The following is a 13078-nucleotide window of genomic DNA, read 5'->3' as shown; positions in this document are numbered from 1 at the left end:
AGCTCGGTGACACACGAAGTGCACACTCTTGTGTGGCTGCACAGCAGAGGACAGCTGACCGCAGGAAACAATCTCAAGATGTGGTAATGATCTCAGGGAGGAAGATCTTCCTTCTCTAAAGAAGAAAAATGCCTTACCAAACATTATATCACTCTTTAAAATAATTTTGGGGGATAAATTATAAATATAAAAGATCTAAAATATTTTAAGGAGCATATTCTCTATTTTCTCTTTTGCTCCTTTATTACATACTTGAATATTTTTCCATTTCTTTTTAATCTATAGTTAAATTAAAATCAGGTATTAAATGAAATAAAGATTATAAATATATTTATGTTCCCCTCAAAAAAAAAAGTAAAACACTTTGCTTAATTACTGAGAGTCACCTAAAAGAACAGGACACATAATCCTACTTTTCAAGTACAACAACTGAGGCAGAGACATTAACTGGCAGGATACTGCTTATCTCACAGGTTCTCTTTCCTTATCACTAAGAGAGCAGGCAGAGTGAACTGGCCCATCTGTTAAATGACAAGAGCAGTACTGGCGCATCACTGAGGCACATCCTGCTGGCTAGCTAGGTAGCACTGGGTACAAGGTCCGAGTCTTATCCTAGCACTGCATTTTTGGATACACATTTTCTTCCTTCTCCCTTTCTCTAGAACACTCAGAAGAGAAGCAGGGGTAGGAAAAGAGTTATGTTGTACTTTCAAAGTCTATGACCTTATGAGTATATCTAACAGTCTTAGGACATGGTACCTAAACATCATATGTGCTATCCAAAGATAAAGAAAAAATATTTATTAATAGTTTCTCAGACTAAAAGGAGTCAAGAGAAGCCATATATCACAAGGTGGTGATTTTAAACATGTCCAAAAATTCTTTGATTCCCCATTCATTGAGGAATAAAGTCTATGTTCCGTTCTCTTGAATGTGGGTGGACTTGTGACTCTCTTTTAACCAAAAGAATGAATGAAAATGAAGCTGGGTGACTTCCAAGACTGGGTCTGAAAAGATGACAAAGCTTCTGCCTTTTCACTGGGACATTCACTTTGCAGCTACCCTGAGGCTGCCATTCTGTGAGGGAGCACCAGGCCATATAAAAAGGCCAAGTGGATAGCTCCAGATAGGTCCCACCCAAAGCCAGCACCGACTACTAGACCTGTGAGTGAAGATTCCCCAGAAAATTTCAGCCCTCAGCCAATGAGCCCTCCCAGCTGAAGCTCCAGACATTGCAGAGCACAGAGAAGCCATTCCCAATGCTCAGTACAAATGCCTAACCCAACCATGAGCATAAGAAAGCAACTGTTTGAAGCCACGATGTTTTGAGGTAATTTGTTGTGCAATATTACACTGTTTTGATGCCCATATGTTTATAGTATGAATTTCAGCAAACTTTTATAAATTCCTCCTGCACTACCAACAGCCAGGAGGTGAGGGAGTGGAACATGCATGTTAGCACACAAAACCAATGTTTAACATATGCCTGAATAAAGGGTCCTGTTTTTACATGTACTTAGGACATGCCTTTTCTCTTCAAGCCATGCAGAACAGTAAGGGCCTCTCTGAATAGATTTGAAAAATTATTTTTGTAGAAGCTAAAAATGTAACCATACTCCTAAACAATTAAGATGAACCAGAAACATCAATCGATGGCAATGCAGTTACTTCATCTTATAGAACTTACATCTGAGACTGAATTAATATTTTTAATAATGCTATCCTAAGTTTAGAGAACCCCAGGGAGACTTTTAAATACAGACATGCAGTGGTCTTTCAGGGATGGTTTAAGTATGGAATAGCCTAAAACCACGGGAGTGATCAAACAAAATAACCTTTCAAAGGACCTCCACATGTGTGAAGGTTAATTCTAGGTGTCAACTCGGTTAGATGAAGGAATGGTGAGAAACCTGGTAAATCTATCTTTTTAGATGTTGTTGGGAAAATAGAATAGTTTGGTCAGGGCCCTCGCCTCGGGTCCAGTTGGGTGCGGTTCAGCATCCTTTGTAAGCAAATTGTGCGCGAGCGTGTGTGTAGTTAGTGCACATGTGTGCCAATGTTTCTTTTTAGTTTTGTTTCTATTCTTGTGTTCTTCAGAGAGAGAGGGAGAGGGCAGGAGAGGGAGAGGACAGGAGAGGGAGAGGGAGAGGGTGAGAGAGAAAGGGCGAGAGGGGGAGAGAGAGGTAGAGAGAGGAGTTTTAGTGAAGCAGGTGGGTGGGCATCTGCCTCAGGCATCCACCCGGCACAGCCATGCTTTCCAACCTATGGCTCCAAGGACCTTTTGGCCAGTTACCTAGCTCATAGACCTGTGTGAAGGGGTCTGGTGACCCAGCCTGCCCAATTAAGGGTTTGTGACCCAGTCTGGACAATGGGCTTGAGGGGTCTGGGGGCTCCAGACCCAGCCCTAGTGCAACCATCAGCCCAGTCGGCAGGATTACCGGCAGGTAAAAGAGCCCGACAACTAGCGTGGTTGCCTAGCTTTACAGATGTGCCCGTGAGGGTGTCTTCAGCAGAGATTAGTATGAGAGTCTGAGTGGCCGGCGTGGGAAAGACCCACCCTCAATGTGGGTGGGAACCATCCAATCCACTGGGGGTCCGGAGAGAACAAAAGACAGAGGAAAGAGATGAAGCTCTCCCTTAATCTGCTGGAGCTGGGACACACTCTTCTCTCCTGTCCGTGGACATCAGAGCTTGAGACTCTTCAGCTTTTGGGTTCCAGGACTTACACCAAGGACACCATCTGCTTCCCTGGTTTTGAGGCCCTAGGACTTGGACTGAACCACGCTACTGGCATCCAGTTTATAGACAGCCTATCATGGGACTTTTCTTCATAATAAATTCCTCTCATATAATTATAACATATCCTATTGATCCTGTCTCTCTGGAGAATCCTGACTAACACAGCATGTAACCAGGTTTCCATCTCTCTCTGGGTATGTTTATAAACACATAATGTACTAGAATTTAGTGGAGAAACTAATTTATAGATGGGTCTGCCTATTTGAAAACTGGTAGCTGTGTAGAGAAAAAGCATTTGATTCAGTTCATAACATGCAACTAACTTTTAAAGTTAAAAATGTATTTTAAAACAACATATTTGTTGTTTGTGTTAATTTACAAAGATAAGTAACTGAAAGACTGAAAACAAACAAAAAACTTTTTCAAGTCAGTTTTTCTTCTTTACTAACTTAGTATCCTCATAAAGCTGTCCTCAGTACTTGGGAAGATGAATCGTCTAAAATGGGCTGGATTCCCATTCAGGAACTTAACACATCCATGGCCAATTCTATACATAAAACTCACATATCCCAATTAACTCAGGCTACTGTTTTCCTGCCAGAGTAATTCTGTAGACTGCAGGGGCTGTGGTTGCTCAGGCTAACATTTCCAATTACCCTGGCACTAATAACACTGGAAGTGGGTATTTCCAAAACTACTGGCTCTAATAGATGAAGTTGGCTGATATTTTCAACTGTCTTCCAATTAAAAGATTGGAAATGATTCTTCCCGTTCTTCTTCATAAGTTTCATTCTCGGCACAAGAATGAGAATGACCAACACAAGGGTGCTCGAATCCAGGTGAACTGCTCCCTTTGGTCATGTGACTTGCTCTTCCTGATAGTTTGTTGATCTGTGGTCTCTTCCCACTGCCCTCCCTTCTCTTACAGGTTCTTTCATAGCCACGCCTACAATCTACCTGAGCTGCTCTTACCAGGTTTGCTAACTGCCTGCTAAATAAATTACATGGATTTAGTTATCACTTGTCATGTGCTTGTGGCCCATGGCTGCTGGATCCAGATATGAGCTGAGTGATTCTGGGCTGGGCACTCTATGTAACAGCATAGTTCAACCTGTCAGAAACGGCAATGATAAATCAAATAAAAAATAAAGTTGCACTGGCCAACTGAACTACTGCCAGGCTCTAAGATTTAGTCTGCTAGTGTGTCTATATTTAGAAGTTGTTCCAGCACTGGCCGACCCTAGGCAACATCAAAGATAAATGTTGGCTTGAGAAATAAAAGAGCATGTATATGTTCAGCATAACCATATATAAGAAAGGGTTCATAACAGAGAGGTAGAAACACTCCACATCTAGGCGGATTCAGACCATCTTTGTGCCAAACTCACTCTCCCCTCAGTGATGCCTCTTTCATTTTACTGAGCATTTGGGCACAGAGGAACTTTCAACAGTAAGAAAAGGGGTGGGATTGTGTGTGGCTGAATGTTACTAAATCAACACTGCATGCATTTTATCCCTTGGCACACTAGTTTCTCTGTTAGCGGAAGAGGAAGAGTCTTGGCTACCTGAAATAGCCAAGGATGATCACTGAGTCCTCTGATTTAAACAAACTAACATAATTTTCTTATATATCTCTCCAAATATTGGAGTTCATCTGGTGTCAAGTGCTGTGATGAGATTGATGTGTTAAGACTGTCCCAGTGACAGAGGAGGAAGAGAGCAGAGGTCATTTTAGGACAGGCTGCCTGTACAATTTACAAATGAACCCAAGGATGGATGGGCTTGGTCCATCCACCTAGCCAAGGCTCAAGGTGGGTAATCTTCCAGCTGGCAACCAGAGTGCACGACAAACACGAATTGAGAAATCAGGTGCCAGGGACTAAGATGAGATTTGTAATCTAGCCTCAGTCTGAAACTCCCAACAAAGTCTGCTACCCAAACATACAACCCCATCACATACACATGTAAAAATGGTAAAAATCAGGGAGCATCTGCTTCGGGTATGTGGATGTCTGGGGCTGAAGTCCCTAAATAAGGTGTCTCCTTTTAACTCTGCCTTGGCATCTAAGAATGCCTCTGAGTTATAATATCCTTCCTGGCCTAGTTTCCTTTAAAACTACAGTGAGGTGAAGCAATTCTCTCCGCTCTCTGAAACCACCCTAAGGCATGACAGTGAAGGTCCGTGATGTGGCAAAACACTGCCACTCTGCTAGGCAACAGATTCAACTTCAGGCACCTGTGTGAAAGATGGTTTCTGATGGACAGAGTGTCAAATTGGAGGTCCCCAGTCTCCAATCCCCACAAGCGCAGTCACTGAGAATAACCACAGAGCATGTGGGCCTGGGCAAGTAGCACCTCCCACTTCATTTCACTGGGCTGAGGAACGGAAGCCACTTTCCCGGTCTTCTTCATGGAACCAACACATTGTTCACCCTGAAGCACCGTGGCGCCTAGGAGAGACAGAGTCAACCAAATTCTCAGGGAGGCTCTCACCCATTCTGTGGGACCCAGAAAGTCAGTCTGCTTGTTGATGCTCCACTTCTCTCCATTCCTAGAATGGTTGTTATTTAACCAGAAAAGCCACGTGCAAATTCGCTTACGCCAAGAAGCACAAGAATTGAGAGATTATCAATACTAACTAATGGGTTACTAAGTGTCTCCTATGGGCCATCTCAAACCCCTAAATAAGCTAAACTGGCTCCTCCTGAACCATATGTCCAAGAAGCAACAATCTTCCGGGGCCATTACCTGCTCCAGAAACTTCTCTAGGAGGTTTCTCCGACAGGAATGCTGGGCCGAGCCTGGCCTGCTAATGGTTCCCCAGGGGCCTATGGGTTCTACTTGCTGCTGGCCTTTTCTGCTCTTTCGATTTCAAAGTATGCTTCCCTTGATTTCTGAGGTATTTATTTCATTCTTTGTCTACTGTGTTTTACAGCTGTGTTAGCTCATTAGTCATCAGGAACACCAGATGTGAACTACCCTTTTGGGCTAGCTGAGTCACATGTGAGGAAGATTCTTGGGAACTACACTAGTCACATTCCTACAAAGCTATCTTTCTATACTTCCCCTACATGTTATGTCGGACTTCCCCTACATGTTATGTCGGAAAGCTAAGCTAATAGCAAATTAATATCCATATACAGCACTGACATCAGTTTTTGTTTAGTTCAAACTAGCAACACTAACCTCAGGGCTTTAAGTTCTTGACAGAAGTATGTCATATTCCCTTCACACAATCCTTTTAATTGTTGACTTTTCCTACTCAAATTTTAACATCTGCTTAGGCGGACTTGCACCAACAACACAGAACGATCATTATTTTGAATCTGCTATTGCCCGAGTTATCTCATTCAGTCTTAACTTACCTATGAAATAACTGACATTATTTTTCAAGTGGAAAGGCTGAGGCTCAGGGGTTAAATTACTTGCTTTGGGGTACCATGACTAGTTAGACACAAAGCAGAGACTATTAATTCAGGTCTCTTTAGGTAAACATCATATCACTGATCTACATCATCAATGTGAATCCATGCCACATAGTCACAGCAAGATCTTAGGAGACCGCATTTGCCCTGAGTAACTAGCACCAGTTAGTGTTCTGTATGACACAAATTAAAATAATATTTAAAAGCAGAACTTACAAGCTAAGTTTCAATAAATACTTCCTTTACAGAACTCATTATTTTTTTCTAAAATGGAAAAGAAAGTTCCTCTTGACCATGAAGTTTACTCCTTTACTCAAGTTTTCAAGGAAAAGGACAGATCACCATCTGTTTAGGAGCCCTTAAACAGAGCAGGCATTTATGAGTGATTCAACCCAAAGGTTCCTAATTCTTTTTCCTAAATACCCCGCCCTACCCTAGAGGACTCTACATGCTCAATCTTTCCCCCACAGCTTCTTCTAGAGGAAAAACTCCCACCTCTACCAGATACTGATATGTCATCAGCAGAGAAGCAAAACGAGGGGCCAGTTTAGCTGGGAAGGGTGCTCAAGAAGGGGATGGGGCAGTCAAAGGGATTAGCTTGGGGGCAACCCACCAGGTAGTGGCCTCAGCACTCTCTCCACCTTCCCCTTCCCACCAACTTTCTCCATTGTGGGAAAGAACCTCTGCCTTGAGAAATCTAGCATCTAAACATTGTTTTGCTGTTAAAAAAAAAAAAAAATTAAGATGCTTTTCTCCTATTCATAATTCTAGATTAAGCTAAAACTAAATTCATAAAAGAGATTTTTTTTAAAAGTCAGCATTAGATGTAATACTCAAATCTACCAAAAAGAAGCCCTTGTGTGCTTTAGACCTGTTTTCTGCCAGCCTAAACATGAGGACAGTGGCACATTTTGATTCAAAAGAAATTAAAATGTGATAATGACTCCTCCAACAGTTCAGTAAAAAACTGCCTTGAAAATGACCTCTGCCATTCTGCTCATAATCGGGAGCCTCCTGAAGGAGAAAATAGTAGCTAAAGAGCTACAAAAATGCAGGGCCAATTCTCAAGCCCCATGGCTGTGAACACTAAAACTTATCTGAGTCACCACAGCAAGTGGACTTGGACAGAAAAGGCCACACCTTTCCAAGTCACAGAAACTCATCTGTTTCGGGTAAAAATTGAAACTGAGAGCCAGAGCTGAAGACAGTGACACCTGTATGTCCCATTTTTAGCTGCTCATTTCATTATCATTTCATAGTCACAATTACTACCTATACTGATTTAAAAATTAAGGTGTTGTCTAATTAACTATTAATGGAGAAAAACTATTAATGAGTAACATTCAAGTGAATTCTATGCAACAGTGATATGAAATTAATGACAGTGAACTTGAACGAGAGATGATGTATCAGCTTCCTCCCCGCCCCCACCCCACTACACCATGTTTCTGTTTTCTGTTCCCCATTATGGTCCCACCTGCCCTGGGGCTTCAGAGATCAGCATGTGTTTAACTATTGACTAAGGTTGTTCCAAGAAGGTCAACTCAGCACAGTATTCCCAGTCCCAGCGGAAATAAAGGCTGCTGCTCTTTCATTTGTGGTTTTTTCCTAAGAGGCTTGAAAGCTTGGCTTGATGCCCTGTGCTCTCATTTTACCAACAATTTCAAAATTTTACACTAATCATTTTATTGGAATGATGATTACAAATTGAACAAAAGAATAAGGTATCCTGGAACTATAATCAGTGCTGTTATACTTTAATAAAAATATGAGGCCACGGGGGCACCCGGGAGAGGGCAGCTCTTGTTCTGGGGAGGTTAGAGTGATTCTAGCAAATCATCTCCTTCCCATTCTCCTGTCCCACAGAGTTCCACTAGAGTACAGTCTGGAAACAGTCCCTCGTATCAGGTGCCTCTGGCTCCAGAAACTACCAGAAAGTTTCAGAGGGACAGCCAGAGCCTCATGAGTTCACACTTCTTGCAGGCCAGATGCTGTTCTCCGTACCTTTGCTTTTCTTCCTTAAAGAGAAGGCCTGAGTAACATGGGAATGAGTGATACAAAGACCAACTCTGCCCCCAAGAGGGCTACTGATCCCCAACCTAGCCCCAAATTTAGAAACACAGACTGCCAGACTGTTCTTTCAGAAACTTCACTTCTAAAATAATAAAATGGGCAGGGATGAATTGGTTACTATTGCTTGTATTTCCCTTGCCAGGAACTGAATGGCATCATTTTAAAATCTTTTTAGGGGGACTGGAAAGGAGACAGAGATGATATAACGCAAAGAAGCTACTAGAAAGAAAAATTCGAGAAGCATGTGGCTAAATTTGTTTCACTTATTTCTATTCAAAAGCACAAGAGGATAAGCATGCATTAGCTTTTTCAGTTATCATGTTTTGGACATGATATTTCTAAGTTATATACCTCTCTTAGGACAGTACAGAATGTTGAGACACTGAGGAGTATGCTCCATAAATGCTGAAATAATAAATGCACAGGCCAAACAACAGTGAAAAGGATTGTCAGAAGAGACAATCATGGGCTGGCCTGTTAGCTCATTTAGTTAGAGTATGGTGCTGATAATACCAAGGTCCAGGGTTTGATCCCTGTACAAGCCAGCTGCCAAAAAACAAATAAACAAACAAACAAACAAAAAAAGAGACAAAAAATAATTAAATTTAAAAAAAAGAGACAATTCTAAATAATCTATTTTGAGATAGCATAAATAATGTAAATGCCATGAGCTGATGGGATAACCTATTTGCTCTTTCACAGATGGGCAAACTGAGGACAAAAGAGGTCAAGCTGCCCAGTATAAAACTTGAAACAGAACCCCTATCTCCTAATCTTGATATTCTTTCCATTATCCTTTGCTGCAGGGAGCTCACTATACCTGAAGGCAAAGGAATGCTTCACAGAGTTGGAGGTCCAGTAGTTTTTCTAGAAGGTGAATATTAAGCCATAGAATATAAAAAAATTCCTGTGTTGGCAAAAGGCCTGTGGTAGGTGAGAGTCAATTAACCTGGAATCTCCAGCAAAACTCAACAGAGACAACATGAGCAGGAAATTAAAGGTGAGAAAAAATAAAGAGTAAAGAGGAAGGCAGAGAATTAAAATGGGAGAGAGGAAAAGATGGCAGGAGACCAAGCAGAAGAAAGAAAGAAGGCCAAGACCAACCATTTAACTTCCTGTGATTGAAGTGTCCCAGGCTCCTGAGCCAGAGTGTTGGGGGCCGAGAGCCTCAGCCACATGCCCCCCGCCCCGCATCGCAACCAGCCCAGCAATGACAACCCAGCTGCTGCAGGAAGTGCCCCAGGCTCCCAAGCCAGGTTGGTGGGGGGCCAACAGCCTCAGCCATGCCCCCACCCCCAACATCTGCAACCAGCCCAGCGAAGACCACCAAGCCTCTGCTGGAACCCCCCTGATCTCCCCTGATGGAATGAATGGGGTGCCACGGGCTTTGACCAAGCCCACCCTCCTTCCTACTCCTCCCACCCTATTTCCTTCCACCTTCCTCTCTCCCCTTCACCCCCACCTGCTCCACAACATCTTAGAATGTAAAAAAATATATATTAATAAATTTTTGAAAAAACAACAAAAAAACCTATCCTGTTATCATTAGTCCACAGCAGGCCCTGCTGAGCATGATTGGTCATCAGACATGGCTTCTTCATTTCATTGGAGGCTGTAGCATATTTCCTCTCAGCATCATGTCAGGATAATTTATTTCAAATTCTAAGGGAAGGAGCCAGCAACTGAGTCAACATTACCATTTCCTGCAGCCCCCAAGTTTTCCTTGGAGGTTTCCCACTCAAGTACTCAACTCTTCTGACCTCGCTAACTTAGGAGGTCATGATCTCAGGCACAGAAGCAGCAAACACGTGCGCACGTGGCGTGCGTGTGCACACACACAGTGCCCTAAGAGGATATCTGAAACAAAAAAATCCTCCTCTTTACTGGTAGACTCTATCTTGATACAAAATCTCAAGACGAGAAAAAACATCAGGTTAGTACAGCAAACCAACACATAAAAACAGGCTTTCACTAAACTCTTACTCATCCTTACAGAGGAAGGGGAGATTGGAAAAAGATAGTACTGTGGGCTCACAGGTCAGCCAAGTTCCCTTCCAACATTTTTGACTACCTACAACAATCTATGAGGGTTGTAGAGGTGGTTTCACTTTCTAATCAAACCACCTTAAGATGAAATCCACCTAATCTATAAAATGCACCTATTAACTCTGAGATTTCAACAATCTGCACATATAAGTTATTCACAACAATCCTAAGAACAATAGATCATTGTCTTTGGTAACTTGGAACTCAGAGCTCTTCAGATGCAGTCCAGATGGAAAGACATGCCTCTGTAGAAGGTGATGAAGGGCTCTTCTTTCACATCAAAATTTCATCTTGTGAATTTCATCCAGTTTTCATTTTACGTTTGGTTAAAATATTTTTCCACACCTGACAAGTCATTTTTTGCCTAAAGCCTATGTTCTGAATCTTTCAAATTCCTCCAAATTTAAGTCACAAAGACTAGTTTGACTTGCACTTTCCCCCCAAATTCCACCTTTCCTGTTCTAAAACTCCTTAGCCTATTTGCTCAACCACAGAAAGACAGCACAAAGTGAGAGCAAATGAATAAACAGAATTAAGATACAGGAACAAAGAGTACAGTTGCTTTTTAGAAACGAAAGGCTTCTGCATCAAGAGCTTCCTGCCTGAGATTCTGTACACAGCATTAGCTAAACCAGAAATGCACTGGGTCACCAGTCAGCACAGAGTGGCCTTGTGGATGAGGAAACTCCATGGTGGATACCATCCAAGGGCTTCTGGTGATGAAAACAGCGCAAAGGGAACCTTTTTATAGGATGCTCTAACCCACAGGGTAGAGTGAGAACTCCAGGTACTGCTCCACCATCCCAGAGAGCACTCAACAGCACAACACGAAGTACACACATGGCATTCAGATCATGCTTCCTGTGCCACAGAGTGTTTCACCTTACCAAAACCATCTAAGCAGTCAAGATGACAAAGCAGTCAATTTTTAATACAAATTAATGGCTGGCTAGACACTACAGATCTAAAATAGACAAGACTCTGTGTTTTCTTTCAGCAGCATTGCTTGCAAATAAGCAAGGTAAGCATATTTTAATGTACAATTCATTACATTACTTCAATCCATCCTCATTTTCCATAGTCAGTAACCACTGATTTAAATTTTTCTCTAACATTCCTTTTTTCTGTTTAGCATGTCTTATAAAAGAATAAGATTTTTTTTCAGAAATTTTATTTGTAAAATGATGTTTTAGATGAATAAATATGAAAATAAGCTTACCTCATCCCATTCTAAAAGGTAGTTGGTGATTTTTGAACCATTGTCAATTGGTGCCTGAGAAAAATAATAAAATAAGATTAAAGAAAGTTGTACACAGACAAAAATTATGAGCTATCCACCTGGTTCAAATACAATGTCCATGATAGTTCTGTGCTCTCCCCTTAGAGGGTAAGCCCGGTAGTGCCTGCATTTCCTTGGTCAAACATTATCACACACCAAATTTAATACAACTCAACTGTAGAGAGAGTCCCCACTATTAATATAAATAGTCAAACCTGCCTACCCCCACCACCTCTACCTTTACATCACATGGTATCCTACACTTCCTCTGGGAATAAAACCTTTACGAGGAACTTTATATTCAAGAGTAAAAGGGGAAAAGGGGCAGCTGAGAAACACAGACACTGCTGGGGTTTGGTGGGGCACAGTCAAGTCTCTATTTTTGTAACTTCCCCCCTACTTTTTTTTTTTTTAATTACTTTAGACTAGAAAGCCATCTTTGGCATTAAGAAAAAATGAGATCCTCTGGATAGATTACCAGAGGCTGTTAGCCCTTCACATGTTAGCAAAAAGAAGTTTCGACACATACTTTTCCCTTAAAGGCATGATGAGATCTGTTTCACTGAGAAAACAGGTTTTGAACAATGGGAAGGGAAGGGGAGTGGAGAACTCTGGAGAAAAGAGTGCTTTGCAGGATGAGACTGGCTAGCAGGGGTGCCACAATGGGGTCTCCAAGAACACTAGGTTAGTAAGATTTAGAGAGAGAGAGGACTAAGAGGTGGGGGAGGCAGCCAGAAAGAAGAGTAGGATCGTGCCTCCCACTTTGAAAAATGAGCCCAGCTCTGGCTTTTCCCTAAGAAAAAAGCAAAAGCCCAACTAACAAGCATGGTACTTCATTCCTGGCAAAGGGCAGCCTGGGTTCCCCAGAGCCACATCTGAATCTCAGCTGGTCTGTTTATTTGTTGTGTGCTCTAGCTGTTTAACACCAATGTTTAATTTCTTGCTCCAAGAACGGATAGGTGTGACAAGTATTTGGGAGAAAATATGTAAATGGCCTACTAAACTACTCAGTTTTACAGGTAGCACTCAAACAGTAGCTGTTGCTCTGTTATTGTTAATAAAACATAATCAGAGGCTCAGTAAAAGTTAGTTAAATTACTCAAAAAAAAAAAAACAACCAAAACACACACACATCTCTTCCCCCATTCCTTTCCCCACTGCTCCGTTCTGAGTCACAAAATCTCTGACTCCCAAAACTCAGATCTCAGTTCAGTGGTGTAAATTCTAACCTGTAATTTCAGGCTTTTGTGGCCTCAATTTTGAGGACAGAATAGGGACAAAGTTCTAAGAAACTAATAAAATTAAAGTTTTAGGTGAGAACCAATTTCTAAGATGAGAACTATGTTTATAATGGCTCATAAATTCCTCCAGAGTGTTTAGTTTCTTCCATGATATCCTGCCCCACCACTACTAGTCCCTTAATTCCTTGAGGGTGGGTACTCTGACTTGGGTTTGTGTTTTGTCTCATCTCCTGTGTAAATGATAACTGCCGCTGACTAACAAGATGTCAGAAGAT

The 13078-nt window shown here is 41.8% G+C and overlaps 1 protein-coding gene across 4 annotated transcripts in view; it reads right to left on the bottom strand.

Annotated features, from left to right (window-relative positions):
- The window catches only part of FNDC3B (fibronectin type III domain containing 3B), a 331781-nt gene that overhangs the window by 64143 nt on the left and 254560 nt on the right, over window positions 1-13078 (bottom strand). For all 4 annotated transcript variants that reach the window (XM_063096882.1, XM_063096901.1, XM_063096909.1 and 1 more), the window contains exon 11: window positions 11503-11556. In XM_063096882.1, coding sequence (XP_062952952.1) covers window positions 11503-11556 — 54 coding nt within the window. The remainder of the gene's footprint in view (window positions 1-11502; window positions 11557-13078) is intronic.

Source organism: Cynocephalus volans, chromosome 1 (genome assembly GCF_027409185.1).
Source record: "Cynocephalus volans isolate mCynVol1 chromosome 1, mCynVol1.pri, whole genome shotgun sequence".
Lineage (NCBI taxonomy): Eukaryota > Metazoa > Chordata > Mammalia > Dermoptera > Cynocephalidae > Cynocephalus > Cynocephalus volans.
The sequence above is the reverse complement of the archived record's forward strand: the minus strand, read 5'-3'. Positions and strand labels throughout refer to the sequence as shown.